This window comes from Pagrus major, chromosome 4, assembly GCF_040436345.1.
Source record: "Pagrus major chromosome 4, Pma_NU_1.0".
Taxonomy (NCBI): domain Eukaryota; kingdom Metazoa; phylum Chordata; class Actinopteri; order Spariformes; family Sparidae; genus Pagrus; species Pagrus major.
The window spans coordinates 31539897-31567857 of NC_133218.1; the positions used below are offsets into that span (position 1 = coordinate 31539897).

Consider the following 27961-nt stretch of genomic DNA (forward strand, 5'->3'; position numbering starts at 1 on the left):
AGATTAAATAAATGGCATGCCTCAACCCACACACACACACACACACACACACACACACTTTTGCTGTAGACCTTTAGCACTAGGTTTAACGAAAACATGGGGAAAATGTAGGTTTCAGCATGAACGTATCTGACATGTTAGATCGACTCTGCTTGAATTTCTGTGATAGGCTGAAACATTTCAAAAACGTAATAATGTGAATAACACCCATGAAGAAAGGTATATAGTATTATACATAGTATCTTATAATAGATTATTTGACTGCAGAGGCTGTCATATATAGCTGTATTATTGTTAATTGTTGTTATTATCACATGACAGTTGCCTTTTTCTACATTGAGCTAACACTTAGCATAGTTATGTTTCACTTGGAGTATTTCTTCTGTCTACCTGACAAATGTAAGTCCAATATTCACTCTTCTTTTAGCTCTGTTTTGGTCTCCACCAAGAAGAATACCAGTTCTGTAGCAGGGTACAGTGGGCTTTTAGAGCCCAGTTGGACTAGGAGCTCGGGGACCAGGGGAGTGTAAGTGTTGACATCGCTAGCACGGGAGCTTTGGGGCAGGATGGGCCAGGGCTAGCTGGTTAGCATGCTAACTCCATCTATAAAATAATAATGCACATGTACTGCTTTTATTTGTTATTTGTTAATTTATTTATTGTACTTTTTGCATTTACTCTATTTTTTTTCCTGTGATTTTGCCTGTTTTATCGCTTTTATTCCTTTTACTTTGACTTTTTAGTAGATCTTTAACGTAGATCACATCACTCCAGTTCTTACATCTTAACACTGGCTTCCTGTCTGTCAAAGAATAGATTATAAAATCCTGCTGCTGGTTTTATAAAGCACTGAATGGTTTCAGGTCAAAATACATTTCTGATCTGCTGCTACGTTACAAACCATCCAGACCTCTGAGGTCGTCAGGTACAGGTCTGCTTTCAGTCCCTACAGTCAAAACTAAACGTGGAGAAGCAGCGTTCGGTTATTATGCGCCACATATCTGGAACAGACTCCCAGTAAAGTGCAGGTCTGCTCCAAATCTCACCTCTTTTAAATCAAGGCTGAAGACCTTTTTGTTTGCCACAGCCTTTCACCGAAGCAATCTGAGGGCTTTGAAATGCACTGTGACTTTTATTCTTTAGTCTCGTCTCTTTCATATCTCTCCTATATCTTAACTTGTTTGAACGTTTTGTTTCTTGATGTCTTCCTACATGTTTTTAATGTCTTTTCATGTAATTTGTATGCCCCTGTAAAGCACTTTGAGTAGCCCTGTGTCTGAATCGTGCTATACAAATAAACCTGCCTTGCCTCGTTGTCGTTCGATCACATTTCCTTTTTTTTTTTGTGTTTTCTTACATTTTCTGTCCTGTAGACGCGGCTCGACCGTTGAGTGTTTATTCCGTAATGCCGTCGTCCTGAGTTTCCTGCTTTTGCTCGTTTGCCGAAGCGCTGTTGTCAAAGGTGCTTTATAAATAAAGTTTATTATTACTGTTATTTGTTGTTGTTTGTGTTTGGACAAACCAGAGACACAGATGTGAAGACGATGATTAAAAAAGACATCTGTAGATATGAGCTCTGCCACCGAGAAGACTGAGTGTCCTGCACAAATACACAGTGTGTAATGGTCCTGGCTGTGCACACACACATACACACACACACACACACACACACACACACACACGGTGCTTGTTTGTCGCCGTGGCCCCGCCCACACGGTGACGTATCAGGGAGAGTGTTGAGCCGAGCGAGGAAAGCAGCTTTAATTGCGGGGCAGCGAGAAAAGCCAGCGATGGCTTCGCTCAGGCAGGAGCAGCACTACGGGCTCTCCTGTGGAAAAAACAACAAAAACAGCTGCACCGGGACTCTGTACCATGTCAAGCTCACGGACACGGCTATCAGAGCGCTGGAGGCTTACCAAAACCTCAAGGTACCCTTTTTTTTCCCCTCTCATGTGTGTGTGTGTGTGTGTGTGTGTGTGTGTTAGGAGATTAATTGTCAAAGTTGTCGCCTGAGCTTTTCTTTTTTTTTTCTTCTTCTTCTTTGTAAAATCTATCACTGCTGCGTTTTTTGTTAAATTCAAACTCTTTTATAGCTTTTTTTCCATGTATTTCTATTTAAATAACATTGAGTCTGCCTCCTGTGGTGCGAGCACACACATGAGAGTTAGTTCACAGTCACTTCTAAAACTGCCTTACCCCCCTGAATCACTTGGCTTCATGGCTGAACCCTGTGAGTGTCGGGAAGAGGACGAGGCTGTCAGCTGTTTGCTTCCTGTGCTTCAGAGTGGCAGCCTGCCTGGTTATCTAAATGACAGCTACACTAGTCTGTCTCATAATTAACTCCAGTGGAGGAAGCCATTAACAATTGTGCAACTTTAACTCACATTTAAACCCCATTTTTCTTTCTCTGTCTCTCACTTCAGGGGTCTTTGCCAAGCCAGCCATCCATTTGCTTCAAAGGAAACCAAGGGGTGAGTTACATTTCAGTGTAATCTTATTATAAATCCAGTCTGACGCCAAAAGAACAAAGATAGATGAAGTTTCAGATCACCGAAAGCTTTAAACTCAAGTTGTTTAAATGCATGAAGCAACGTACTGACATGACACAACAGTAGTGTTTGTCGAGAAGATACACAACGCACGCCAAGTCACGTCTTCTACAACTGCAGGGCAGCTTTTTTTGTTCATCACACGTTGCTGTTGACTCACACGTTCCCCCACCGTGCTGCGGCTCAGATGGGGAGCTTATAGCCGGTCGTCTCCAGCAGATAGGAGGCATGCAGGTTACTGGGTCAGCCTGGTGACTGTGGAGAGGCTTTGTTAGGTCAGTGAGCGGCGCTGGGAGAAGGAGGGGAGGAGAGGGGAGGAGAGGGGAGGAGTGAGTGCACATACACTCTGACAGCAGCGGGGGAGAAGAGTTATCATAAGTCAAATGAGGATCCTTCAGTGACAGAGATTAGCCTTGTGCAACGTGCTCTCTTTTGGGAGAATACACTTAAATACTGCACGCGTGGCTGTGTATTCACTGTGTAAAACACACCGAGACACTAATGCATCAGTAAGACTCTTCTGCTCTCCTGCAGCCGAACCATAATCTGCATCATGTAGCCTGAGCTATGCTTGTTTTGACTGAAGTCAGGAGCAGCTGTGTCCTTGGGGAATACTTTACTTTTCAGTCTAATTGCACGGGGTTGGCTTGGAAAAAGAGTTGCAGCCCCCTTCCTGCCACGACAAGATGAGCTGAGTGGTGGTGAGTTTTTTAAGGGGGCTTGTGTGGTTAACAGACTGGATTAAGCCTGTAAGTGTGGCTGGTGTTGGGAGTGTGTGCTGCTCCTAGTTGGTCTGAAGGTACATCGTAAAAGTTGGCTTTAAAGGCGCACTGCGTAGTTAATAAACCAACGCTCCTCGTTTCCTGACTGAGTGAACAACCTGACCTTAACGGACAACACAATTTCATGCTGTTTTACTTTGTTTACATGTGGCGGACCCTGCCACCTTTCTAGCTTCAGACAGTGTTCTCAGTTTCCTCTGAGAACAGCTTTTTTATTCAGTTATGGAAAAAATAAATATGTCTGTTCTTGAGTTTGAATTTCTTCTCCAAAACTACGCAGTGCCCCTTTTAAAGGTGCAATACGTCCTGTATATTCTTGAACTTTAGGGCTTCAGGATGGGCAGCGTGTTGTTTTTGTTCTCACCCCATCATAATCAAAAGCACAAGCCTGTTTTGCTTTAATATTTACGATTACAAATGTAAAAATATGGCTTTAAAGTACATCTTAACATCACGTTAGCTTGTACAAACTCCTCGTATCCTTGTTTGTTTACAGGCCTCTTAAGAAAAGTTCAGTGCAACTTTAAATAAAAAATGGCTTTTCCCATTTTCCATAACTCTTCATTCTCTCCTCGAGGGATTGAAGGCGGTTACATCGCTTTTACATCCTGTCCATCATTACAGGCAGTTAATGTAAAGTTTCCCTGAACAAACAACCCCGTTACCCGAGGACTGTCTGCCTGATGCGCAGCTCTTTGCTCGGGGTCAAGTGTTGGAGGTCAGGGGTCAGTTAGTCAGCTGCTCTGTTGATGTCACAATTGCGACTCCAAGGAGGCACATGACCAACAGGAATATGCGTGGCATTAAATTAGAAGAAAAGCTGCAAATCCAATCCACAGCTTCACAGCTCACACACTAAGCTGTGGCACTGAGTGAGAAGAAGAAGAAGAAGAAGAAGAAGAAACTACTGTACAGACATCAGTCGAGTTAACTGAGTCCTGCATTGTGCAAAGAGGGAAATGCCACCTTAAAATAAATAAAAGGAAGTCCAGCAGATTGATTATGTGATTGAATTCATGCCAGTGAAATTTAATGTAGCAGACTGCCGTTTTTTGAGCAACTGTACGTGATGCTTGACACCATCTCGGTGCATCTCTGGAACCACCGCTGTTATTATGATGGCTGAGGGATTTCACACCCCTCCCTGTGCGCGGCACTGAGAGCTAAAGTTATTAGCCAAATGAATGTTTAGAGGTAATTACAGGAGCCGTAATGCTCTTGATTACAGCGTGAGGCATCATGACTTCAGTTTGCTTTAGCTTTCCCTGTCTGCCTGACTCAGACATCCATGAATGTGTGTTTTTTCATGTGTGTGTGTGTAGCGCTGACACACTTTTGCTGCAGTAATAGCAGCTGACATGAACTCTGGTCTGCTAATTTCCCTGTTCCCATTCCCAGGTTGGAGTCCCACTTTTTTCTGTGTGTGTGTGCAACGAAAGAGAGAGAGAGCGAGAACACACCTTGTGCTGCATACTCAGTGTGTATGCGTGCGATTTTATGTGTTAAGCGTTTGCTACGACGTGGGTGTGGATGGTTGTTTTTTATGTGTGTGTGTGTGTGTGTGTGTTTAGGCTGTGTCCTGTGTGGCCTGAAGGCATGATTTATTCATGTCCCACCTCCCTTTTTGTCATGTCCTGCCCCCTCTGCCCATTGTGAAGCAGTATTTAGCCTGGCAGCCCCTGAGGACCGTCTGTGTGTGTGGTGTCTATGTTTGTTTGCTTGCCTTGCTTTTCTTTTTCTATTACTTGCTTTTCTATGAATATCTGTGTGTTTGGTTGAAGGGGTTTTTTTTTGTGTGTGTGTGTGTGTGTGTGTCTCGGCTTGTGTGTGTTTAGGTTGCCTATGCTAAGATCCCCAGAGCCCCCCCTCTGATTGTGTGTTGTCTCCGCTGATTTGAATAACAATGAGCGGGGGAATGCAGGCTGTGTGTTGTCAGTCTCTTTGGATCACCCAAAATGAATGGTGTACAGTCGGTCCAGATGTGTTGTGGCCTGCCCTGAGGGTTTGTTTGTGCCCGACTTGACAGAAACCTCCCTGCTGTGGATCTAATGGAGTGGAGAACTAAAATGGAGAACACTGCAAACATCTTCCATCATAAACATTTAGCTGTTTAAAGGGGCTCTTTGTAGTTTTTGGAGAAGAAATTTAATATTCACAATGTTAACGAAGTAATAATACAAACTCTAGATACTATTTTTTTCCCATGAATTGAATAAAGAAGCTGTTCTCAGAGGGAAATAAGGCCCCCAGAACACTTTTTGCAGCTAGAAAAAGGTGGCAGGGTCCGCCAAATATAAACAAACTAAAACAGTATGAAATTGTGTCGCTTTCAGTGTTTTTAAAAGTTTGTTTATTCAGTTTATGTAGTTTGTTTAGGCATAAAAAAATCAGACAATGAAGATCTTTCTCCTCTGATTACAATTTCTTCCCCAAAACGTCATAAATGTTTAAATACGAGCAAAGTCTCAACTCTTTAAACACGGAAAAACACTGATGTTACTTCAATTGCAGCAGAAGCCGAGCTATCAAAGACAAAGGTATAAAACTGGCTTGTTATCTTAATGAACGCACTACGCGTGCACTCTTAATTTATGCATAAATCATCTTGAAACATGAAATTAAAAAGCACTTAAGAAGACGTGGAAGAAAAAAGTACGGCAATTAGGAATGTGAGCGTGCAAAAGCCCTTCCACTGTGCTCCAGTAATCTCTGCAGTACGTTGTATATGTTGTGAATGTCACCTGTTAGAAGTGCGATCACGTTAATCAGTGCGTGCCCACAAAGGGGAGGTTGTTGAGGGATTATGATGTTTTAAACACTGGTGGTTGTAGCCAGGAATGAAAATCTTGTGCACTGACCGGATTACACATTTATTTAGCGAACGGGTGCGTGTGCAGGACGAAGACAAGCGGCCCTCTGATATCCGCCGGGGGGCAGCTCTTGGAAAAATGCGTTCTCTGTCCGATTAAGCAGCTTGGAGATACGGCGCGAACCTTGGCTCGCTGAGGAACGTGTCCCGTCTAATACCCTCATGAGCAAATCCACACCGTAAGCTAATGAGGCATAAAAGGCCGCTTGTTTTAGCCCCACACACACACGTGTGTCATGGTATGGCCCTGGAAACAGCGTTCTGGGGAAGATCCTACCTAGCTTGGGGGGGACGGGGGCTTTTGTCAGACACAGTGACCCACAATTTGTTGAAGTTGACAGTTTGGCCCTGAGGCACCTGCCAGAGACGTATCGTTCCTGGCATTGGAGGGGGAAACCTCGGGGGATGCTTGTGGCACAGCACCCTTCCTGTCCTCCCTCCTCCTTCATACATACCCAGCCTCCTCTCCCCCCCACGATACTGGAGCTCGCAGCTCTGGCAGCAGCTCTGTCCCTCTGTGAAATTGCAAATGAAAAGGAGGAGAAGGTGATTACAGGCTGGGGCTTGATTACATGCACTGTCTCCCACTCAAGGCAGCCACATTAATCACCCAGTGCCAGCATGTGCAACTCAGCTAGAGAGAAGAAGATGCCGCTTTTGCTCCAGGCGTTGACTGAGTGACTGTGGGATCATAAACGCACCCAAAAACATGCAAAATGTCTCGCTCCTCTATCTGTGCGTCCCTCTGCCCCCGTGCGCCGTTCTTCCACCAGCCAGAGACACAGACACACATTGTGTTTTGTATCGCTGTCCTCCATTGTGGAGGGGACCCGTCTTAAATGGCATGTGTCAACTTGTGGCCCTGGGAACGATTCGGCTCTTTTGTTAGCGATGAGATGATGAGAAGTAGTGTTTGCTGAAGTGTGGTGGCTGGCTGGCTGGCTGAGTGTGTGTGTCTAAGCCAGTGGCATAGATGTTTGGCTGATAGATGGACTTTGGCCTTCCTCCCTCCTCAGCCTCATGAGTGGCAGTAGACACAGGAGCTGGAGCTGAGCCTCTCTCTGCTCACGCTGGATTAACACAAACCCAGAGTGACTCGCCTCCTGCTGATAACAGACAGCGGTGGTGGCGACAGGTTTCACTCCCTCCTCCTCCTCCTACTGCACCTCCTCCCTCTCCTCCTATCAACCAGAAAGGGGAAGCAGTGCCATGGCATCCCACTCTGGAGCCGAGGAGGCCAGAACAAAAGACGGCCTGTTTTCAGAAGGCCATTACTCAGGCTGCAGAGGATGTGGAAACAATAGCCTGCATGAGATCTACACCCAGACCCCACATTCAACCAAAAGCTAGCAGGAAACATAAGCCATGTGCACCGACAGCAGTCTCTCACAGTTTTTGTTCAATCGACTTTATAGTTCGATAAAGCCAGGAAAATGAGCCTCTCCCGTCCTGCGTCTTCAGCGCGTGGAGACATTTATGACAGTCGAGGGTGAGCCGTGGCTCATTAAGATAGTGTCGCCACACATGCTGACAGTCGTGACTTTCATTGTGTCAAAACTTCAGCTACTGACGTGTTTTTTTAAGAAATGGTATTGTGGGTTTCTGGTGTGACTTGGTATTTGTCTTGTGGAAATTTTAAATCTGATGCAGGTCAGTGAAAGTCTTGTGATTATGTGAGGTCAAAGGTTACCTCGACAGGCTTGTGACTCCAGAAAGACCAGATCAGAAGAAAAATAAGATTCTTAAAAAAACATTGCACAGACTTGGCCTACTATTGAGTGATGTTTTCATTCTTATCTATCTGTACATGCACACTTATAATTGCATTTTCAGGGAAAGATAGAACCACTACCTTAAGTTGTCCCGGATGAAGATGAGAACTTTCTATTTGTCATCTCAGTAATTTTTCACATTAAATTGTCGTCACAGGTCTTTGGGAGTACTACTGCATGAATGTGAAAAAAGTAATATAAAGCCTTTTGTGGCTCCAGAGATACCTCCAGTGATGTCACTGAGTGGCCGAGATGCATTGTGGGTAATATAGCTGTAGCTGCTGTACCGATCATTTGTTGTTAAATTGTCCGTAGGGAGTCCGACACTGTTATAGGAGTGCAACGCTAGACCAGTGGACTGCTTTTCAAAACCTGGCAACTACATTACCCACAATGCAACTTAACCTCTAAGTGACAACATTGGAGGAAATTAATCACATTACATGCAGCTTCCTCTGCAGCCACAGTAGACTTTATAGTATTTTTTAACATATGCTGTGGTGTTCTCCAAGACCTGTAAACACACTTTGATGTGTAAAAATTGGTGGAGTGACCCTTTAAACTGTTGTGTTGTGTAGGTGTACTGTACTGTACATATGCAGTCACATGAATATCAAATAAATCTTTAGAAATGTATGTATTTGTGTAACGTCGGTGGGTTTTACTCTCGGCCGAGTAACGATAAAAGCAAGTGTGTTGAAGCGTTCATCGATTTCCTCAGAAAATCTTTGCTGCATTTGGCTGGAAACTTAACTAGTGAGTATGAAGATTGGCAAAAAAGTAAATTCCCAAAGTTAAATGGAACAAAAAACAAGTGAATTTACAACACCAAAGACACACACGCACATGCAGACGTGCAGTCGCAGAACGAAGTGCAAACACACAATCAGAGATATCACTGTGCGTACTAGTATTTCTGGTTTCGGCACAAAGGTGCCATTCAGCTCAAAAACCCAAGAACTGCAAGTTAAAACTCACCAAGCCTTCAGCTGCTGCTGCTGTTATCTTCTCTTATATAAACCGGCAGGGCGAGGAGTTGAAATTTTCTTCACAGTTGTTGTATGATGAATATGACGAGATCATGACCAAAAATGTTGGAGGCCTGAAGGAATGCATGTGTGCTGATTTATACGTGGAGGGAGCGTCCTGTTCGCTGAGGGAACGTTCAGAAAATCGTATTGAAGTGAACACTGTAGAAGAAAATGGCAGCTCGTTTATGAGGGCGCTATGAGTTTGTTTGTTTCGTATTTGACTCTGTGGATACCGTTCACTCTCTCACTCTCTCTTCACTGATTGATGTATCCTATAAACTTGATCGCACCTATTAAGTTGGGACAAATTACACCCTCAGATTGTAAATTTTTCTCAGCTCTGAATGCTGATTTTTCATGGACATTATAAAACTTGAAAGGAGTCTGTCAGACGAACGGAAACAACTGTATTGAGGAAAAAAGGGTTTTGAAGTTTTTGCAGACGGAGAAAACAGACGGACACATGGGCACCCGCCAAGAGTAACGCCTTCGAGAGAGATTGATAGAGACTAAGAGAGAAAAAACAGACAGATATTTTAGCGAAGGGTGAAATTGGCATAGGCCTGATTTTTTTTTTTTTTTTTTTCTGATGGTGAAGACAGAGGAGGAATTGTTGAAAAAGACAGAGCAACCAGGACGAGACTGTCCGTGCTGCGCTGATTTGAATGAGAATAGGGAAATGTAGGGGTTCAGGGATTAGACTGGACTGTATGGGGGGTGGATGTGTGACGTTGGCAGGCATCGGGGGCCCTTGTTTGGGTTACAAGAATGAATTATATGTTGAAACACTTGTTGGATTTCAGGCTCCTCTTGGGTCGCCTCTTTGCCTTTGGCCTCCGTGGGGTCACCGAGCATTACTGAGGTCATGAGTCACTCGGTTTCGGACAATTTTTATTACATTAATGTTTTTAAGCGTTGACCCCTCGCTAGCAAGTGTTTCTAACCACCTTGGTAACCATTTGTGCTCCAGTTTTGTGCCATTCAAGAATCACAAAGATCAGAAGCAACCCGCAGATTCCCCGAATGTTTTACTTGAAAGGAAGACAATAAATATTTCATTATTCATGGTCAGTTGGATTCTTTAAGTGCCAAGCCCTTTGTAAGAGCGAATTGCCAGGAGAATGCGCTGGGCTTTGGTATACGGGCCCACAGCGACTGGGAACGAGAGTGCTTGTTGCAGTTTGCACAGTGGGGGTCTAGTGGTCTGCCTGTGGAGGTCATACGAGCAGCCATCATCGGATGAATGCCAGCGTGGGCTCCAGAGCGAACTGCACGACCGGGCATTTACTGCAGCTGGAATCCTGTGGCAGCACACAGTGCAACCCAATGAGTCCATAAATCATTTATTGTTTTTTACCGTGGTGGAAAACAATCAGCGATTCGAGTGGCACAGGTTTAGTCGTAAAAATCATTTCATTTTCACCTAGAAGTGCTTTTTCTTCTGCAGCGTCCCCAAAGAGACATGTGTGAGCTTGCAGGCTTGTCAGCATTGTCGCAAACTAATCCTGCTAGAACAAAAAAAAACAACTTGTGCTTTCAGTTAGAGAGCAGTGTAGTTTCATGTCATTGTTGGGTGTATTTTACAGGTTTGCCCCCCAATACCATGTTCCTGCGCAAAGGCAAGCATCCAGATTAGCCGTACCTCTCTGCTGTCCTGATGCATCCCAGGAGGTGCAAATCACACTTTGGCTACTGTGAAACTTTCACTGGAAGTGGAATTCAAAACAAGCAACAAGGCTCCTCACCATCTGTCCGGAGGGTTTTCAGTCATCCATGTGAGCAGCAAGTACGAAGTCAACAGTGAAGCGTTCATGTAGGAAACTCAAGTGCCATGTAGGGTTAATTGACAGTTACTAGTTCCCTTAAAATGACATAAAACTAAAAAGAGGCAATAAATTCTCACCTTTGAGAGACATTTTCTGCTTTATAAATCACTCAAACCTGCTTAAATGTGTTTTTTAGCCACTCAGCGGTGACATAAGGCAAAGTTGTTAGCCAACAGCGACATCAAGCAACATTAGCAGTCATACTGAGTTGTTTTTGAATTCACCTGATGAATGTACGTTACATTTTCACCCTCTTTTAGCTGTTTCAGGTCTCCACCAGCTCTCCCTAGCTTGTAAAGATAGATGATAGAGACAAAATAGACAAGACAAGACAAGATAGAGAGCGTAACATTTAAGATTTTTATTGAAAGATAAATGTAACAAGGCCGTAACATGACAACAAGATACTGCTGATACAGAATGACTGAAGTAAACATTAAATATCATACTTTCTAAATACACACTTTATGTAATTATGTTTTTTCTCTTAAAGGGGCACAATGTAAGAATTTAAGTTGAAAACACTCTAAAATTAACTCAAATTATGTGAATAAATGGCAGTTTTGACATTATGATGTCTGTGTATCATGTTACAGAGATACCTGCTGAAGTTAGCATGCTAACCAAGTAGCCCCGGACCAAAGCTCCTGTGTGCTAGCGGTGTAAACGCTAACAGTCCCCCCGGTCCCTGAACTCCCAGTAGAAACCGGTATCTGCAAGGCCGATTAACATTTTAGACAACACTGCAAATTGCCCTTTTAGCTAATCATTTTAACACTTGTAGGGATTCGACTATCTCAAACCTCACTCTGCAGCTGCAGTTTGAAACTCTTTTGACAACCAGCCGGTTTGTGTAAGATGGCTCAGACCGACGAAGATGAGCGAGGAGTTGCGGTGTGACATCTGTACACACATCACCCTTTTGTATTTGTATCACCACACAGGTTGTTGAAATAACAAGGCTTTAAAACCTTATTGCTGTATAGTTAATGGGTATGGCTAAGTGGTCATTAAGTACGTGTATCATCTTGTGAAATGTTAACAAAACTGTCTCATGGTGAGAAGTAATCCCTTCTGGTGAGCTCTCACAACATGTTTTCTGACCTCGTTCTCTTACAAACAATGAGACATCCAGTATCATCTTACAGGCTTTGAGCGTGTACCATTGCAGGGCTGCCCACAGACAAACATTACATAACCCTGAAGTAGACGCGTTAAAACACAAGTTATGTCAAACTCGCTACATGCAAGCTGCTCTCTATCCGTCAGTGCTGTCAGAGTTCAGCTGTATATAGTTTGTATGAATTCCTGTGTGAAAGCCTGCAAGTACAGACATGTGCGGCGGGCTGATAAGAGAATAGAGCCAACGACTGTGTTGCTTTGTTGCACGGTTGCGTCAGTACATCCAATGTGACCTTAGAAAAACAGTACAGAAGCAATGGGACACCTCGCTGAGCTGGATGATTAGTTCAGAATGAGTTCTCAACCTTTTAAAACATTTATTCTCATCGGGTCATGAATGGAAATGAAGGTTTTTTAGGTGACAACCTGTTTCCCCGAATGAATTACACAATGTAAACCTAAACATTCAGGGTTTGGGACGCAGATTAGCCTGTGGGCATTACTGATTTTTCAAAAAATCTAATCTCATGATGTGAAATTAGCTAGAATTAGCTTTTTGTGCAGCTCATTTTTTGTTTACGTCAGTGGTGATGAGTTGCAGCTCTTTAAAGGCAGGAGGGTCTTAACCCCAGATTACAAAGGTCACGTCTGCGTCACGTTACAGTCTCTCCGCTCTGCTCAGTGGAGACGCGCAAAGTCTGCAGTATTTTTCGATGGAAGTGGACCGCAGCCGCGTTGAGCTGCACGGATCAGATCAAGCCAGACAGGAAGTCAGACAGCAGAACAGAGTAGTGCAATAAAACACTGACTGTGCAGACACAGGCATCTACAGCACAACAAAGTCGGAGATCTTAACAGTAAATATACAAACCACAAAACAATAAAACTACGTAGCCTGTTCAACCATGGTAGAAGCACAAAAATCAAGGGAAAATAATGAAACGAACACAATCTGAGCAAGTCAACAACACCAGGCAGACATGACCCTTCGCTTCTGAAATGCTCCCGGTGGGAATCGCCCTCCCTGGGAGTTTTTCTACCTGTCTTTCAAGGAACCCCCTGACATGCCTTTAAAAAATGATAGACTACAGTAGGGTTGTGGTCCGGCATTGTGAAACTGCAGCATATGAAACATGTCGAGATGTCACCTGAATGTGCAGAGTACAATCTCCTTTTCTGCCTTTGGTCTCCAGTTTTTGAGGGAATTATCTGTGTCTTCAGCTAATAAATGATCCATTGCTATCCATTTTTCTGCCTGATACATATCGATTCTGAATATCTGAACTGGTTTCAATAGCCATTTTTCAAAGTATCCACACACCAGTACTCGCTGCCTTAGAAAGTAAGCTGAGCAGGTCGTGTTCAGGGGTTTTGAGGGACGCTGAAACCCTCTCGGGGTTGATTATAAGCTGCAGGTTTGTCACTACGAGGAACTACTGTAACAGTAACAGTACGTTTTGGGACAATACGGTCCAGCCGCTGCAGCTCCTGTGTCGTACAGACATACAGGTGGGAAAATCAGAGCAGAACTGGACACGGCTGACTGAGTGGATTTGAAAACAACAAGAAGAGCAGAGCCATGTGGGAGCAGAGGCACAACAACAGGAGAAAGTAGAGGAAATCCCCCACGATAAGTTATCGCTTAAAGCTGCTCCCCCAGTTCCAGAAAGCGAGCCTGCAGCATGAAGAATGGGATTCGGTCGTGAAACTGCTGACCTCCGCGCCGCAGTTAGGAAGCACTGAAGAATACTTGTGATGACGGTGTGGATGTCCTCTGCGGATGGATGTTTCGCTCAGAGGTTTAACTTACTTACTGTGTCTGCTGAAGCTCCTAGAGTCTCTCTATCTCTGCCCCTACAACTCATGTAGTGCTTCTGTTGTGACAATTTCCCATAAAGCTCAACGAAAATACCAGTGAAGAAGTGTTTCAGAATTAGTTCAGAGACGTGCAATTACATCTTTTTCAGCGGTCGAATCAGCGTCGATTCTGACTTTTTTTCTGATCCTCATTTCTCCTGATCTGTTATTATATGTCTCTCTGTGTGTGTTCGTGTGCACGCTTGTCTGCCCTGGAGGTTGCAGCCTTGGCTCTGGTGCGCTCCGCCGAGTCTGCCAGGAGATCTCATGGACGCCTCAGTGGAGCGGACTCTTTAAAAACACTGTTTACCCAAGGAGATTTATTTAAAGTTACAGAGCGGCACAGAGTCTCACTCTAGATCCTTTATGTGTGTGTGTGTGTGTGTGTGTGTGTGTGTGTGTGAGATACGCACGGTATTTACACATGCAAGCCTGCGACGAGATTCTCTGAAAACAAGACGTGCAGAAGTGTAGGATTGCTTCCTCGCCATTTTTAAAAGGCACATATGATGAATATTTTCTCCACAGTTCATCCTCCGTCCTAAACAAAGAGCTTTGTGGTCCAGCGACCGCACTGCATGTTCACAAGTTCTCATTATCTCCCAGATTTTCCTCAGTTGACGGTGATCGGGTCATGCATGTAACTGTCTTCCTGTGCTCTGATGAGGACTCACACGCATGACATCTGGATTCAATACGCCTCTCCTCTCCCCGCCCTCTGAGGAGCATTAATCAGACATTTATCGTCCCTGATGAACAAACAATAGGGGGAATTACATTTTTTTTTTTATTATGTTGCAACATTTACACAACATTCACATAAATGCTGATTCTAATCGAAATGTCTAGGGAGTAACCCGGGACAGCTCATACGAACAGGGGCCTAAGTGGGTCGAACACGTACAGAACACTCAATGTTAGTCGATGTTCATAAATCTTGCTTTGAATATTCAGGTTTGCAAGCAAGATTGTTGATAGTTTTGGTGAACTCCTGACCTTTTCTCTTTTACTAGCAGAAGTACAGTCATGCTCTCTAGAGGATGAACCCTTACTTTGTCCTCTTGTAATCAAGGCAAAATGTAAACTCAGCAGGCACGATATCTCATAATCTACTGGGCTAACAGCCATTTAATTTGTTGAGTGCTCCCAAGAGGATAAATCACTTCACATTCAATGATCATGTGACCTTTATGTATTGTTAGATGCACTGTGAGATAGCCTCTGACAGCTATTAGCAGCCTTTTTTTTTAAACATTTCCTGTTATTTCAGGATGAACTAACGTTTTCAGACTTCTAACTACTTTTGTCAGAGTGTGGGGATTTGCTGCAGGCAAATTATTGATTTACGTTGATTGCATAAGCCTTGTCGTTGGATGGCCCCGTGTTCTTGGCTACAATGCGTTTGGCATTAGAGTGTCTCTCTGAAATACTGCTGAGTAGATAATTCCTTTTCCAGACAATAAAATGACTGTTTGAGAGATAACGAGAGACATGTGAACTCAAGAGGTTTATGGGAAATATTGACAAGTAAAAACAATAAAAAACATCCCTTAGGTCATATACACGTCTGTATATACAGATAAAAGCCTGGTAGGAACAGAAAGAAGAGTCTGGCATATGAGGGACTGAACATTAATATGTGGAAGCGTTTATCTTAAGTGTTGTTTCTGTGTTTGTTGGTCTGTATGTTACCATAAAATCTGACTTTCTCCTCATTTCTCTGCGCAGTACATCAAGATCCCAGCTCCCACACCGGAGTCTCCTTCCTCTCTACGCGTCTTCTCCTTCTACTTGTCCAGCGACAGCAAAGACCAACCTCAAGCCAGCTTCGACTGCATCCATCAATATGTCGCAAGGTATGAAGTCAGCCAGTTTAAACTTGTTATCTCCTCATACTATGTGATTTATTAAAGAGTTATTCAAGCACTATGATTTATTCCTTTAAAAAAAAATGCTATGCTAACCTCACCAAAGCTAGCTAACATAAACATTGCTAATGCTAGCTAGCTAACTAGCTAACGTTAGGCAGTACGTTAGCCAGCCATTTTTATTTGGGTCATTTTATTTTCTCCAAAAATTGGCTACCAAGACTCTTGATGCTAACGAAACACAGACGCCACATGATACTAACGGTGTGATACTATTGGCTGACAAACCTCGTTAGATGCTGGAACCAATCATCAGACATGAACAAAACAATCATTTTTGGACCCTACAAACATTGTAAGATTATTGATTCACAATCATAATAACGTTTTTAATTTTGCGTCACCTGTAACAGCAATTTTAAATAAACACATAACACCTTTCTGACATCATCGTAGGTCGTCAGTCTTTCAGTTCTCACTGTTCCCACATCTTCAGAGGAACCGTGAGAGACAGTTAGCCTACCGCTTGTTCTACACAGGATGGGGCAATTGTAATTTCCTGTATATTTCTGGGCTGACCCTCTCATTACTGAGACCTGCGATGCCTTGTTTATTGGAGTGGATATGCTTGGAAACTGAAGGTTATGCTCTGCTGCTGCCTCCTGCTGCCAGATGGTCTGTGGTCTGAACACAAACTTGTTCCGGTTCCAGTCAGCGGCCGGAGCCAAGAGAAACATCGTAAGAGCGCGAGGGCGAAAGCCCTGCTCTCGCTGCCCCCGCATTTGTTTTGATATTTAGAGGATAAAGAGGAGAAACGATCTCTGGCCACGAATGTAATTGTGTTGTGAAAATGGGATCAGGGGAAAAGGCTGTTTTTTTAAATGGGGAAAGAAAAAAGAAAACAGAATTTGGCATCGCAGTAAGCCCTTGATTTATTAACAGCATTAACACAGCCCAGGTTCATGTATTAAAAACTCTTTCCTTTTGTCCAAGATGATCCTTGTTTTGTAAGTTTGCAGGCTGGAGCCAAGCTAATCCTGGTGGTTTTCCACAGGCTCTGTCCTGCTTTGAACCAGGATATCTGGCGTTCTCACATATAGCAGGCTGCAGAGCTATATCTGGCCTGTGACATAACATACAGTAACCATAGACCTGTCTTAGCCAGCTCCCACCACAAAGCCACTTTATGCTGCTGGGAGTCAGCATTGGTATGCCACTCTGAGTTAGCTTATAGGCCCGTGTGTGTTTACAGTGCTGACCTTACAGCCAGCAGAAAGCCCTGCGGTCCAATGCCTCCGTGTTTTTGTTTCGCAGCGACGGCCGCGAGCAGCTGGAGGGTCAGGGCATCATCCAGGACAAGATCACGGTGTGTGCCACCGACGACTCCTACCAGATGACCCGTGAGAGGATGTCTCAGGTGGAGAAGGACAGCTGGAGCCGCTCCGCCATCGAGATCAAACCTGGAGCCACACATCCAAGTAAGAATAGACTTTAGAGGTCTCTGGCTGGAGATCAGAGGATGATACATGTGCAGATTTTAAAGGGGAGAGGCCAAACAGCTTTAAGCTTGGAGGAGGATCAGCAGCGTCAACGTGGATACAACGTCGCCATATAAAAACAGAAATAGTAATATAATAGCACCTATAAAAGTAATTGGAATATTTGCCTCACATGAGAAAATATTGCTGTATTCATTCCTTTAAGCTGAAAGCCAGATATTTTCCTGTTTTGATGTGTAATGAAACCAGATGTGCAGGCTGTATTTTTGGTTGTACAAATAAGACTTAAAGCTAACCCCTTGTCTCTCATTTTTTATTATTTTGTACTTTTTACTTTTGGCTTTTGGTCGTCGGTCCTGTTGTCGTTCATCTTTCCTTTCACATGTGGCTTTGAACTGGGAGTTTGGTATCGGTCGCAGTCAGCATAATTTAAGACGTCGAAGGCAAGTTCACAGGTCGAAAACCAGGTTGTTCTTGTTTATACGAGCGGAAGAAGCGCGACGTTAAGTATTTTATGAATTTGTGAAGAAAAGCAGCCTAGTTGTTTTGCGGTGTGGTTTTCACGAGCTTGTGCAGAAAGAGCTCCATGTTGCTGCAAACGTCTCGCAAGAATCTGATAAGAGAAGTTACCCAGAGGTGTGGCAGCTTGTGTGTGTGTGTGTGTGTGTGTGTTTTCAGAGTTTAATAATCTAAGAAGGATACGTACTTCTCATTAATCATATGAGAAGAGGCATAAACTGGCGAGCCACTTCCTTTTTTTCTTTCCTCTCTGCCAACCTTTGCCGTGGTCATGCAGTGTTGTTTCTTGGCCCCGGCGTCAGTGCTGGAGCTCCGGGTGGTTTAGACCCGATCCAGAGTCTGTGATTGTGCAACATCAGGTCGTCAGGTGAAGATGACTTGGCAACATGTATATCCGTAGGGAAAGATTTAATAACTTGACTGCGCTGTACGTTCCCCCTGCCAGCCTCGGGACACGTTGAAGAACACAGTGCATGTAATCAGACGTGTCAAAACCCATCGAGCGCCATAAGTTTACATTATTCAGTGTATTGTCATCATAATTAATGGCTGCTGGGAGAGCGATGATAAATAACATAGAGTTATTATCACTTGGCAGGACATTACCTTTTTCTGCGGTTGAAAGGAAAGCCTTCTTTTCCTGTACCTCCGCCTCACTGTGACCTTCAAAGCGCAGATTAACCTGTAATGGGATTAGCACAGAGAGATAGCTTTCTCTGCTCTAACATGTCCCATCTGTCTGCAGCAGAGATGTAAGCAATGATCAATGTGCCGTTTATATCTGGAGACAAATAGCTGCAGGCCTGCGTGTGCATGTGACCCAGAGGTAAAGGTTAGCAGAAGATATTTTAATGAATGTTTCCTCGTCGCTCGACCAGTTGTCATGATAGTGCAGCCCGGAGAGACAGTGTGGAGACAGAGCGAGAGTTGTGAAATCTGGCTGGCTTTAACTCTTGTCACATAAAGTTTTATTTTTTATCGCTTGCGTGACACGTTTGACTGAGTTCCTCTTGTGGATTTTTCTTTTTTTTTTTGCTCAGGCTCCAGATTAGTTCCAACGAGCCTCTTTAAATGTCAGCGCATTCCTCAGATTAGATCTCTTGTGACTAAGTGAGACATTGTTGAAGGCAGATCATTTGTTCTGGATGTAAAAATGCAGAGCAGCTATCGATATGTACACACAAACTATCTTATCTTACATAAACACGGCCATTCACAGGTACGACTGAGCGTCGCTTATTGATAAATCTGGTTCTCTCCGTGTGTTCAGGTAAATGTGTCAAGTTCCACAAGAGGCCAGCTCCTCCGCCGGCGTCAGACAGCAGCTTCCATAAGCAGTCTGCCAACAATCGGAGGAACGGCAGCGTGACCACGGCGACCCAGAAGCCCTTGAGGGAGCGCATCATCCACCTGCTAGCTCTCAAACCCTACAGGAAACCGGAGCTGCTGCTGTGGCTGGAAAGAGAAAGAGCCGGCCCCAATGACAAGGCCAAGCTGGGCGCCATTCTGGAGGAGGTACGGCACATGCACGCATAAACACTGCCATGCATGCACACACACACACTCACCTGCTAACTGTTGCTAACTGTATTCTGTACATCCATGACTGTAGCTGCAGCGTGCATGCAGCTAGCAGGAGTGATGGGGAAGTCTTGTTTATACTGCTAGCATAGGAGCTTTGGACCGCCAGGAGAAGGAGGTTCTCAGGCCCAGGGCTAGCTGGTTAGCATGCTAACTTGGCTAGATATCTCAGTAACACAATACATAGACGTCTTTGAGATAACGGCAATACTGTAATTTCTTTTTCTTTAATTTTTAAACATTTCAATTTAAATTTCTTGCCACCTTTATCATGCACAAGTGGTTTGCACACGTGGGTTTTGTACATTAATTGGACTTAACAGCCCTAAACAGTGTTTCTACATAAAAAACAACACTGCGTGCTTGTGTTTGTCCCAGCAGCCATACATCACACAATGCCTACGTATAAGAACAAACACGCTCACTTTTAACACACTGTAAAATTCATTCAACACCATTAAAACAAATAATTGCTCTCAATGTCGTCAGAGAAGATGCAGAGATCTGCATTGTTTCCTAATGTAGTAGCGACTAGCACCAGAGATTCATACCAAGGTGAATTTTTCCATTTTCAAACAACAAACCAAGATGAAGCCACATATAATCGTTTAATCATGTACTGGAACTAACGAGGGGCCAGCTGTGCTTTAATTGAACTTATCTAATTTAGAAACGTTTACTTTACGTGACTTTCCTGTATACATTTCAGAGTAATTTCTAAATGATGTTTGTACTGTCATCACTGATATGTGTGTGTGTGTGTGTGTGTGTGTTTGTGTGCGCTTGTTGATGTGCATGCAGTGCATGCATGCGGTTTTTGGGTCCGTGCTTGTGTGTAATTAGGTTGATGCTGTAATTGTCTCTGCAGAGATTGTGTTTGCAGCGGGGCGGGCCGCTGTGTCAGGAGGCCCCCAGAAAGATAGATGTCTGCAGAGAAAGGCAGTCAGACGAGATTAGAGAGGAGGTTAAAGCCTGACGCTGTCAGCTGGGAACAGAAACGCAGAAAAGGAGTTTTGCTTTTCAGGAATGTAGATGTGCCACTTTCACACCTCCAGTTCAGGACAGTTGTGGTTGCAACGGTATGAGAAAAACCATCCCAACCATATAGTGTTACACAATTATTAGTATCACTACCACTTACAATGACCCTTAAAGGAATAAAAACACAAGGATTCTTCCAACACATGTTCAGATGTGATGCTTTAGAAAATAAAAGCTGCCATATAATAAATCTGGATTTTATTTGACATGGATTTATTGTATTGCAAAAAAATTCAGCTGTCCGGCTAAAGCTGTACAAACTTAATGTACACAACCTGCTCAGCTGACAGACAAGGCTAAAGAACCAGATATTTCCCTCAGGTTCAAATAGGGTTAACATTGTGTGGTTTATTGTCTTTCAGGTGGCAAAAGTGAATCCCAAAGACAGCAGCTACCTGCTGAGGGATGATTTCTACAAGCATGTGCAGAAGGACTGGCCGGGCTACAGCGAGGAGGAGAGGCAGCTGATCGGCAGGCTGCTGGCCAGGTGGGTCAGAGGAACAAGCTGTGCTGTTACAACGAAATCAGAAAAAAACAAAGTTTAATCTTAATCTGTCTTTATACGGCCTATTTCTCTGTGACATAGGGTGTTCAAACAAACAGCTTCTCGCGTTCTCCCAGGGTGTTGTTTGTAATAGTAATAGGACATGCAAACTCTCTGTTCTACCCGTCAGATTGTTTTCTCACAGCTCTGGCCAGGCGTCTTTCGTCGTCTTTCCTCTCTCCTCCACATCTTCTTCTCTCAGCCCCACACATCTCTGTGCTGGAGCTAATCAACACTCCTGTCTGTACCCGCGACACTAAGAATCTGTTTCATTTTCAACTTCATTAGTTCTCCTGTAAATCCACACGGCCTTGCAGCGATGCCGGCTAGAAGTAGCTTTTAAATCGGTACAATGGTAATCCCCTTCTTCTTCCCTTCCTTCCTTCCTTCCAACAGGAAGTTGCAGACGCACATCAGCCAACAATCAGCACATGTGTCAATAGCGAAGACCCCAGAGGACGCATCGTTACATCACAGCCCAGTGAAAAACCCTGCAGTGGTAAATGGCCGTATTTTCTTTTCAGTCAACTTTAACACGTATGAAATCTGTCAATCTAGTTTGACAGGCTGTTTCTGTGGTTTCCATGACATTTTAATAAACAATATGAGTGATTAAGGTTCAGCTTCTCTCTTCTCCTTCTTCCTTCAGCAGAAACGCCCCGTGCCTTTTGACTCACTGGACAGGCTTGCCGTCAAGAGACAAAGACTTGCGGACCAGAGGTTGCAACAGCAGCCGGCAGCAAACGGACTGTCAAACAATAAAGGACACGACGTTGCGACTCCTTCCCTCAACCCCAGTTTCCACACAAAGACTGAGTTTCAGCGGACAAGTAACCATACTGGAAACCCGAACGGCTTACCGGGGGGCCACAGTGGCTTTCCTCTAATGCACAAGCTGTCTAGCACCTCTGACGCACCTGTTTCAGAGAGCAGAGAGCAAGAACCCAAAGTAAGCAGCTATCAGGCGCCGCAGGGTGACTCTGACTGCGCTCACCAGCAGCTTGCCAACAGCCAGCACAAGAAGAAGAAGTCTAAAAAGCACAAAGACAAGGAGCGGGAGAGGTTAAAAGACAACAAGGGCAGCGAATGGTTACAGACGAGTCCTGATCTCAAGCAGAAAGCGGACAAACTCGACAGTAAGGATCTTTTCTTGTACTTTTATTATTTTTCTTGTGACTGAACCCAAACAGCAGCCTGCCTCTGTCCACTGACTGTGCACTACGTCGTGTATTCAGGGGCTGCTTGTAAATTACAAACGCTTTGTCGCATTCACATCTAACTTTTAAGACTGTTTGCTGCATTTAGTTCATGTAGACTTCATTTTTAGTGTTCTTGATATTTCAAATTGTAAAATTGTAATTGTAAAACCCCTCCCCCCCTAAAAAACAACCACCAGGGATATGAACCGCACCGTGGCTTCAAAATCGATGTGTTAACTGAACCACGGTTTTCTGAGGGTGAGTCTGGTGGAGAAATTTTATATTTCCGGATAAAGTCTTTCTTCTTTTTATGAGTCATTTTGACCTTCATCAGGCAGTGTGACAAGGAAAACGTTTGGAAATATCACTCTCATCGCTTCTCTGACTATTTCTGTTTGAGCATTACATCCACTACATGGCAGCGAGCAACAAAATAACAGGTTAACCTCAAACACTTCGAGCTGGTGACCAGTGGTACATGAGCACGAGGTCTCTCTGAGCCTTTGTCCGACAGCCCACTGGTGCATTTACGCAGCATTGTCTCATAAGCATGTCTGTGTTTGCTCCCTTAAGCTCGCTCTCTCGAGTCCTCCGTGTGTTATGTGGCTGATTGACTCAACAACATCTCAAGCAGCGCTTTAGGTCTCTAAGCTGACATGTCTCCTGATACTCGCAAGCTCTCGGCTAGCGTGCACGCGTACAAAACAAAAACACAATGCTTGACGTTCAGACAATGACAAAGTGTCATTTCAGTGACTGTATGGACTCGACTCGAGCTAATGTCTTTGTCTTTGTCTGGTGCTTTTATTCCAGATCCTGACATCACAAATGCTGTGGCCTCTGAGGAGAAGCCGGATTATGTGCTGTGAGTGTGAACATGTCTTCAGATTGTTTTCTTGTGATTCGTCCGTGTGGCGTCACTTGGCATAGTTTCCTATTAACACTTTAAAGACGTATTAGCTGTTTAAAAAATGTGTTGAGAACAAAAACATGAGCATGAAAGGATCATTTTTAACTAATAAAGCTTAAAGTGAATGTCCTTGTTATGAGAGAGTAGACTGACATTAAGTTTTGTTTGTATTTATTGCTGTCATTTAAATGTATAATCTATTATAACAGTCAATAAACAATGGTCTCCAGTAGTCATGACTGGGGGCACCCCGTACTGTAGCAGCATGACAGTGTGGCCTTACGCTGCCACCTTGTGTCAGAAAGAGGTACTACACCAGAAGAAAAGGAAATAAGCATTTGAGTAAATAGCCTCTCTTGGTGACTAATGTGACTACTGAAATCCTTCTGCAGGATCAAATGACTGTCTGTGATATCAGCCAGTATGACATCGTCATTATTAACCCTCTCTGTGTGTCTCCTCATAGCACATACGGCACCATCATGACTTTGGAGCAACGTCAGAGGTACCAGGAGGATTTCTGTGCAGAGTACGATGAATACAAGGACCTCCACTCCCGCATCGCCACCATCACTCACATGTTCGTTCAGCTGGGATCCAAGATCAAAAGCTTGTCCCCTGGCACACAAGAATATAAGGTACCGCTTCGATCTAACCTGATTCGATACGTAGAGCACATTGGTGTTATTTTATGCTGCTAAATTAACTGTTACAATTTATTTATTTGTGGGGTTTCTTTACTATTTAGATCATGGAAGACCAAATACTAGAAAAGTACAACAAGTATCGAAAGGTAAGTCTGACATTTGGATGGTTCCAGTTGTTTTTGTTGTTTACTGGATTGCTTTCATCTGCTTAAAGGAATTAAACATGGCTCTTTTATTTTGCAAAATAAAATCTATTAAAAATGTTTTCTCCTCCCTCTACAGAAGTTCCCAGGCTACCGGGAAGAGAAGAAGCGGTGCGAGTATCTCCACGAGAAACTGTCCTACATCAAACAGCTCATCATAGACTATGACGTCTCTCAGGCCTCTTCATAGCATCGGCCTATCAGATTTTTTTTATGTGGAACCCCTTTCTAAACAACACAGGTGTCAAACGAAGCGTTTTTTTTGGGAGTGATGTTAAAGGTTTTGGATGAGACTGCAGATGTCAGCGTGGGCTGCTTCTTAAAGTTATCACTAAGATGTTTTGTTGATGTGAAAAGTTGAGGCAAAGACAAGTTATGAGATCTTGGAAATCATCTGTGCACATCACGTTGCCATAAGAGTCAGCTCCCCTCATAGTTTTCAGCCAGCCTTGTTAAAACCAGTGTCAATGACAGACATTTCGTTGGAAATATGTAAAAGGTAGCAGATATGACTTTATCTTATTCACTTTGTGTTTGAAATTTGTGAAGTCAAACGTTGCTCCCGGCACGGTTTCCCCTTTCAATACGAAGCGCCAAAGTAGTGTACTTCTCAATTCTGTATCAAAGTTACCTCATTCATCACACATGAGTGAAGCAGGCGTCTGCAAAAACGTTTCAAGTCATTTCATCTCAGGTTCAGCCTTCACGTCTTATTATGCAAATGTTGTGAGATAATTCCACTTGTTCCCATTTCAGTTTCTCCTCATGAAGACTCGTTTAAAGCAATTTCTGCTTTAGCATCAAGATATTAAAACAATTTTTAAAGGGCCCATATTATGGTGATTTTAAAACCTTTTAACAAGCTTTAACATTTCAAAAACAAATTGTTTTTCTTTGCATTGCTGCAGCACCTCTATTCACCCTCCGTCTATACGCTGCGTTTTAGCTTCCGTCTCTTTAAGGCCCCCCCGCTGTAAAGCCAAGTCTGCTCTGATTGGTCTGCTCCGACAGGCCTGAGCAGGCAACACCGACTGTGTTTGAGCCTGTTTCGAGGTGCAATATGTAAGAGTTTTAGTTGAAAGCAACCAAAAACTGAACTGAAATTATCAACAGAATGTGAAGAATTAACATTTTTGATGTCATGACATCTATGCATTGTTGCAAAGATACAGTATCTACTTAAGTTTGCATGCTAACCAGCTAGCCCCAGGCTTTGAAGCCACTTTTGGTAGTGGCCAAACCGTGTAAGTACGTCGCCACGTGATGCATTGCGGCCCAAAACACTTTTTCCCACAAGCTAACGTTGTGAAAGAAGCATCTGTAAAAGTCACAACCTCAGAATTTGAGCCATTCGGTCCAATAAAATTTGCAAAGTAGAGCCGCACGATTACATTATTTTATCCCCATTCAAGTTAGCCAGGCGCCAGCTCAGTCCGCGAAAGTCTGTAGTCCGTACGCTCTATGGGCCCCACAATGCCAAAGGATCAATTTTGGAAAACATCTGTCCACAGTATTTATTTAGCACCTAGACCTGCTTTATTATCACAAAAAGAACTGGAAATCTCACCTTCTACAATATGGGACCTTTAAAAAAAAAGTTTTAGAAGAAGTGGATTTTATATTGGGAACAAGTGAAATGATCTCACTCCTCTACATAAAATAATACTTTTATGACTCAGTAATATACAATTGGTGAAGTGAAATGAAGATATGTCGTACACTGAATTCAAAACTGGATTAAGAGGTTCACACAGAAGCGGCTGCAGTACAATACATTGCGATATACGCCGTCTCCCAAACGCACCTGTGTTGAAAGTATTTATTTACCACAGCCCTCTCTCCGAATCACTGGTAAAGGGACCAAAACGCTTGGCCTTGACAGCTGTTGCAATAATTTGGTGTGGAAAGACGATTCTCCTCCCAAAAGTCATGACTGAAATTGTTAATCAGGCACCGAGTCTAGTTTCAAGTATTTTACCCAACTTTTTTCTTTCTTTCTTTTTGAACTACTGATGTATTTATTTTAAGCTACATTCCTCTGTTCTGTGTTTTTGGTCTCTTCGGCTCGAAGGTCTCATTAAAGTGTTTGTATCAAAGGAGCCAGCGGAGCAAGGTGGGAGAGGTTGCGAGTAGATCAGAGGGTTGGTGTTTTTATGTTTTCTCTGTCCGACTGAACAGAGTTGCGGAGAGTCACTGTGTTAAAGCTAAAGTCCTCTAAATATTCATGCTGACATGGCAACAAAAGGCCTCAAACGGGAGGTGAGCAGCCCCTTCAACCGACGCCGTTTCTGAAATCGTTCACTTATTCACCGTAAAGGAAAGAAACTAAGGAAAGCGAGGAACTTCGACAGCACTACAAAATAGGAGACGACACTAAATCGGCGACTTTGTTGTGGATGTTGAATGATTTCAGAATCAGCCCCAGATATTTGGTCTTCAGGGAAACATGGAGCCATATTGGTAAAAAAGTACACATTTCCGATGACACAACCAGTTGTGGTACTTGGGTATTTTAAACCATAGCCTGGAGGGTTTTATATTATTCTGTTTTCAGGGTTTTTTTTGCACTAAACCCAGTCTGAAAAAAGAGGGACGAGAGGGCTTTTGAAATTTCCCATCCAGATTGTAATTGTTCACCATGGTTGCAGTTTTTTGTACTGAATGTTACCACGCAGTCGATGACGTAGAAGCCTTAAGGTTACACTTTTATAGGACAAAAATCTTCAAACTGCCAATATCAACAAGGACACATTATCCACACACATCTCTTACCTGCCTTATATTACTGCTAGCTGTTATATTTAAACACGTCTTCGCCATTTTCACTGCTCGAATGAACGCCAACAGTGGCTTTCTCACACGTTCGAATATTACTTTCTGGAGGAAAATGTTTCTATTGTAATGTAAAAATTGTTTTAGTGCACAGTTTTGTGTGGCTTCTCCTCAGCTGCATTTGTAATCCTTCTGGTACTCTTATGTTCATAATCATCATTGAGATATACGGTCAGGTATTTATCATTAGGAATATCGCATTGGTTCATACTGCGGCTGATATTCCCATTTACAAACCATCTGACTCGGCTCTGAGAGTTTGATTGGATGACGGTATTCAGTGGTTCAAGCACAAAATGTCCTTTGTTAAAATAACAATGCTCAATCACTTTCAGGTAGTGCATGTGAGCTATGAGAAGGCTTCAAGGGGGAAATGGTTGAGATTCCTTACAAAATCACTACATGAATTTAATTTATCCGTGCGAGTCTTAATCACAAGTTCATACGGTGTTTTGTTGCTTGGACCTGCGCTGAATATTAACAAGGCACCAGCGTGTGCTGCACAGTAGGTGTTTTCATGTACCTGCTGGAGGGAAAGTGTCATCCTGGTCGTGGAGGAGTCGGAGAAGAGAGTATGCACTATGAACTGAATTTTACAAATGTATACTTTCTCTTTTCCAAGTTGTGCAAAGTTCAACAGAATAAAAACGTCAAAGTAACTTTTGCCTCAGATTTTATTGTGTTGCAAGCTTCTCCGGTAATCTTTTTTTTTTTAGCTTTGCAGTTGTCATCAAATACAGGACTGTGATTCATGCGTTCATTAGCTGGTGCTGGAACTTTTGGGTTGCCAGGTTTTAAAACGACCTGGTAGACTGAAATAAATGTATTACCTCTTTAACACATTTCAACATTAAGAGAAAGGATAAGGGAGATGGCCAGAGGGATTTTTTTTCCACAATCTGGCAACCCAGAAGTTGTTCTTTGTAATGGCTGTGTAAACCATTAAAGGTGCACTATGTAGTTTTGGGGAAGACATTTTAATCAGAAAAGAAAGATCTTCATTGACTGATTTATTGTTTTTTTATGCCTAAACAAACTAAATAAACAAACTGACCTTAAAGGACGACACAATTTGACACCGGTTTACTTTGTTCACATTTGGCGGACCCTGCCACCTTTCTAGCTTCACACAGTGTTCTGGGGACCTTATCTTCCTCTGCGAACAGCTTGTTTATTCAGTTATGGTAAAATCTATTTCTGAGTTTGAATTTCTTCTCCCAAACTACACACACCGCCTCTTTAAGCAACAGTAAATGTCTCACTCACTATTAATAAAACCCATTAGTTACAATTTATATACCCATTAACAC

General features: G+C 43.3%; 1 protein-coding gene across 2 annotated transcripts; it reads left to right on the forward strand.

Moving 5' to 3' along the window:
- Positions 1-1790: 1790 nt before the first annotated feature.
- LOC140994220 (RNA polymerase II elongation factor ELL-like) lies at positions 1791-27310 on the forward strand. 2 transcript variants are annotated; one of them, XM_073463783.1, is made up of 12 exons: positions 1791-1928; positions 2424-2471; positions 15537-15664; positions 16991-17154; positions 18965-19209; positions 20679-20803; positions 21257-21359; positions 21510-21996; positions 22873-22924; positions 23436-23607; positions 23718-23762; positions 23899-27310. In XM_073463783.1, exons 1-12 carry the CDS (start codon positions 1791-1793, stop codon positions 24007-24009), a joined length of 1818 nt encoding a protein of 605 aa, XP_073319884.1. In that variant the 3' UTR covers positions 24010-27310. The 2 variants fall into 2 exon arrangements, with proteins under 2 accessions (XP_073319884.1, XP_073319885.1); XM_073463784.1 differs by having other exon boundaries at positions 21513-21996.
- Positions 27311-27961: the final 651 nt, after the last annotated feature.

What these genes read in the sequence shown, in the direction of transcription:
- LOC140994220 (XM_073463783.1), top strand. Translation starts at nt 1,791, where the DNA reads ATGGCTTCGCTCAGGCAGGAGCAGCACTACGGGCTCTCCTGTGGAAAA. An exon ending in ACCTGGAGCCACACATCCAA is followed by an intron (nt 17,155 to 18,964) that starts GTAAGAATAGAC and finishes CCGTGTGTTCAG; the next exon opens with GTAAATGTGTCAAGTTCCAC. An exon ending in ATCGGCAGGCTGCTGGCCAG is followed by an intron (nt 20,804 to 21,256) that starts GTGGGTCAGAGG and finishes TCCTTCCAACAG; the next exon opens with GAAGTTGCAGACGCACATCA.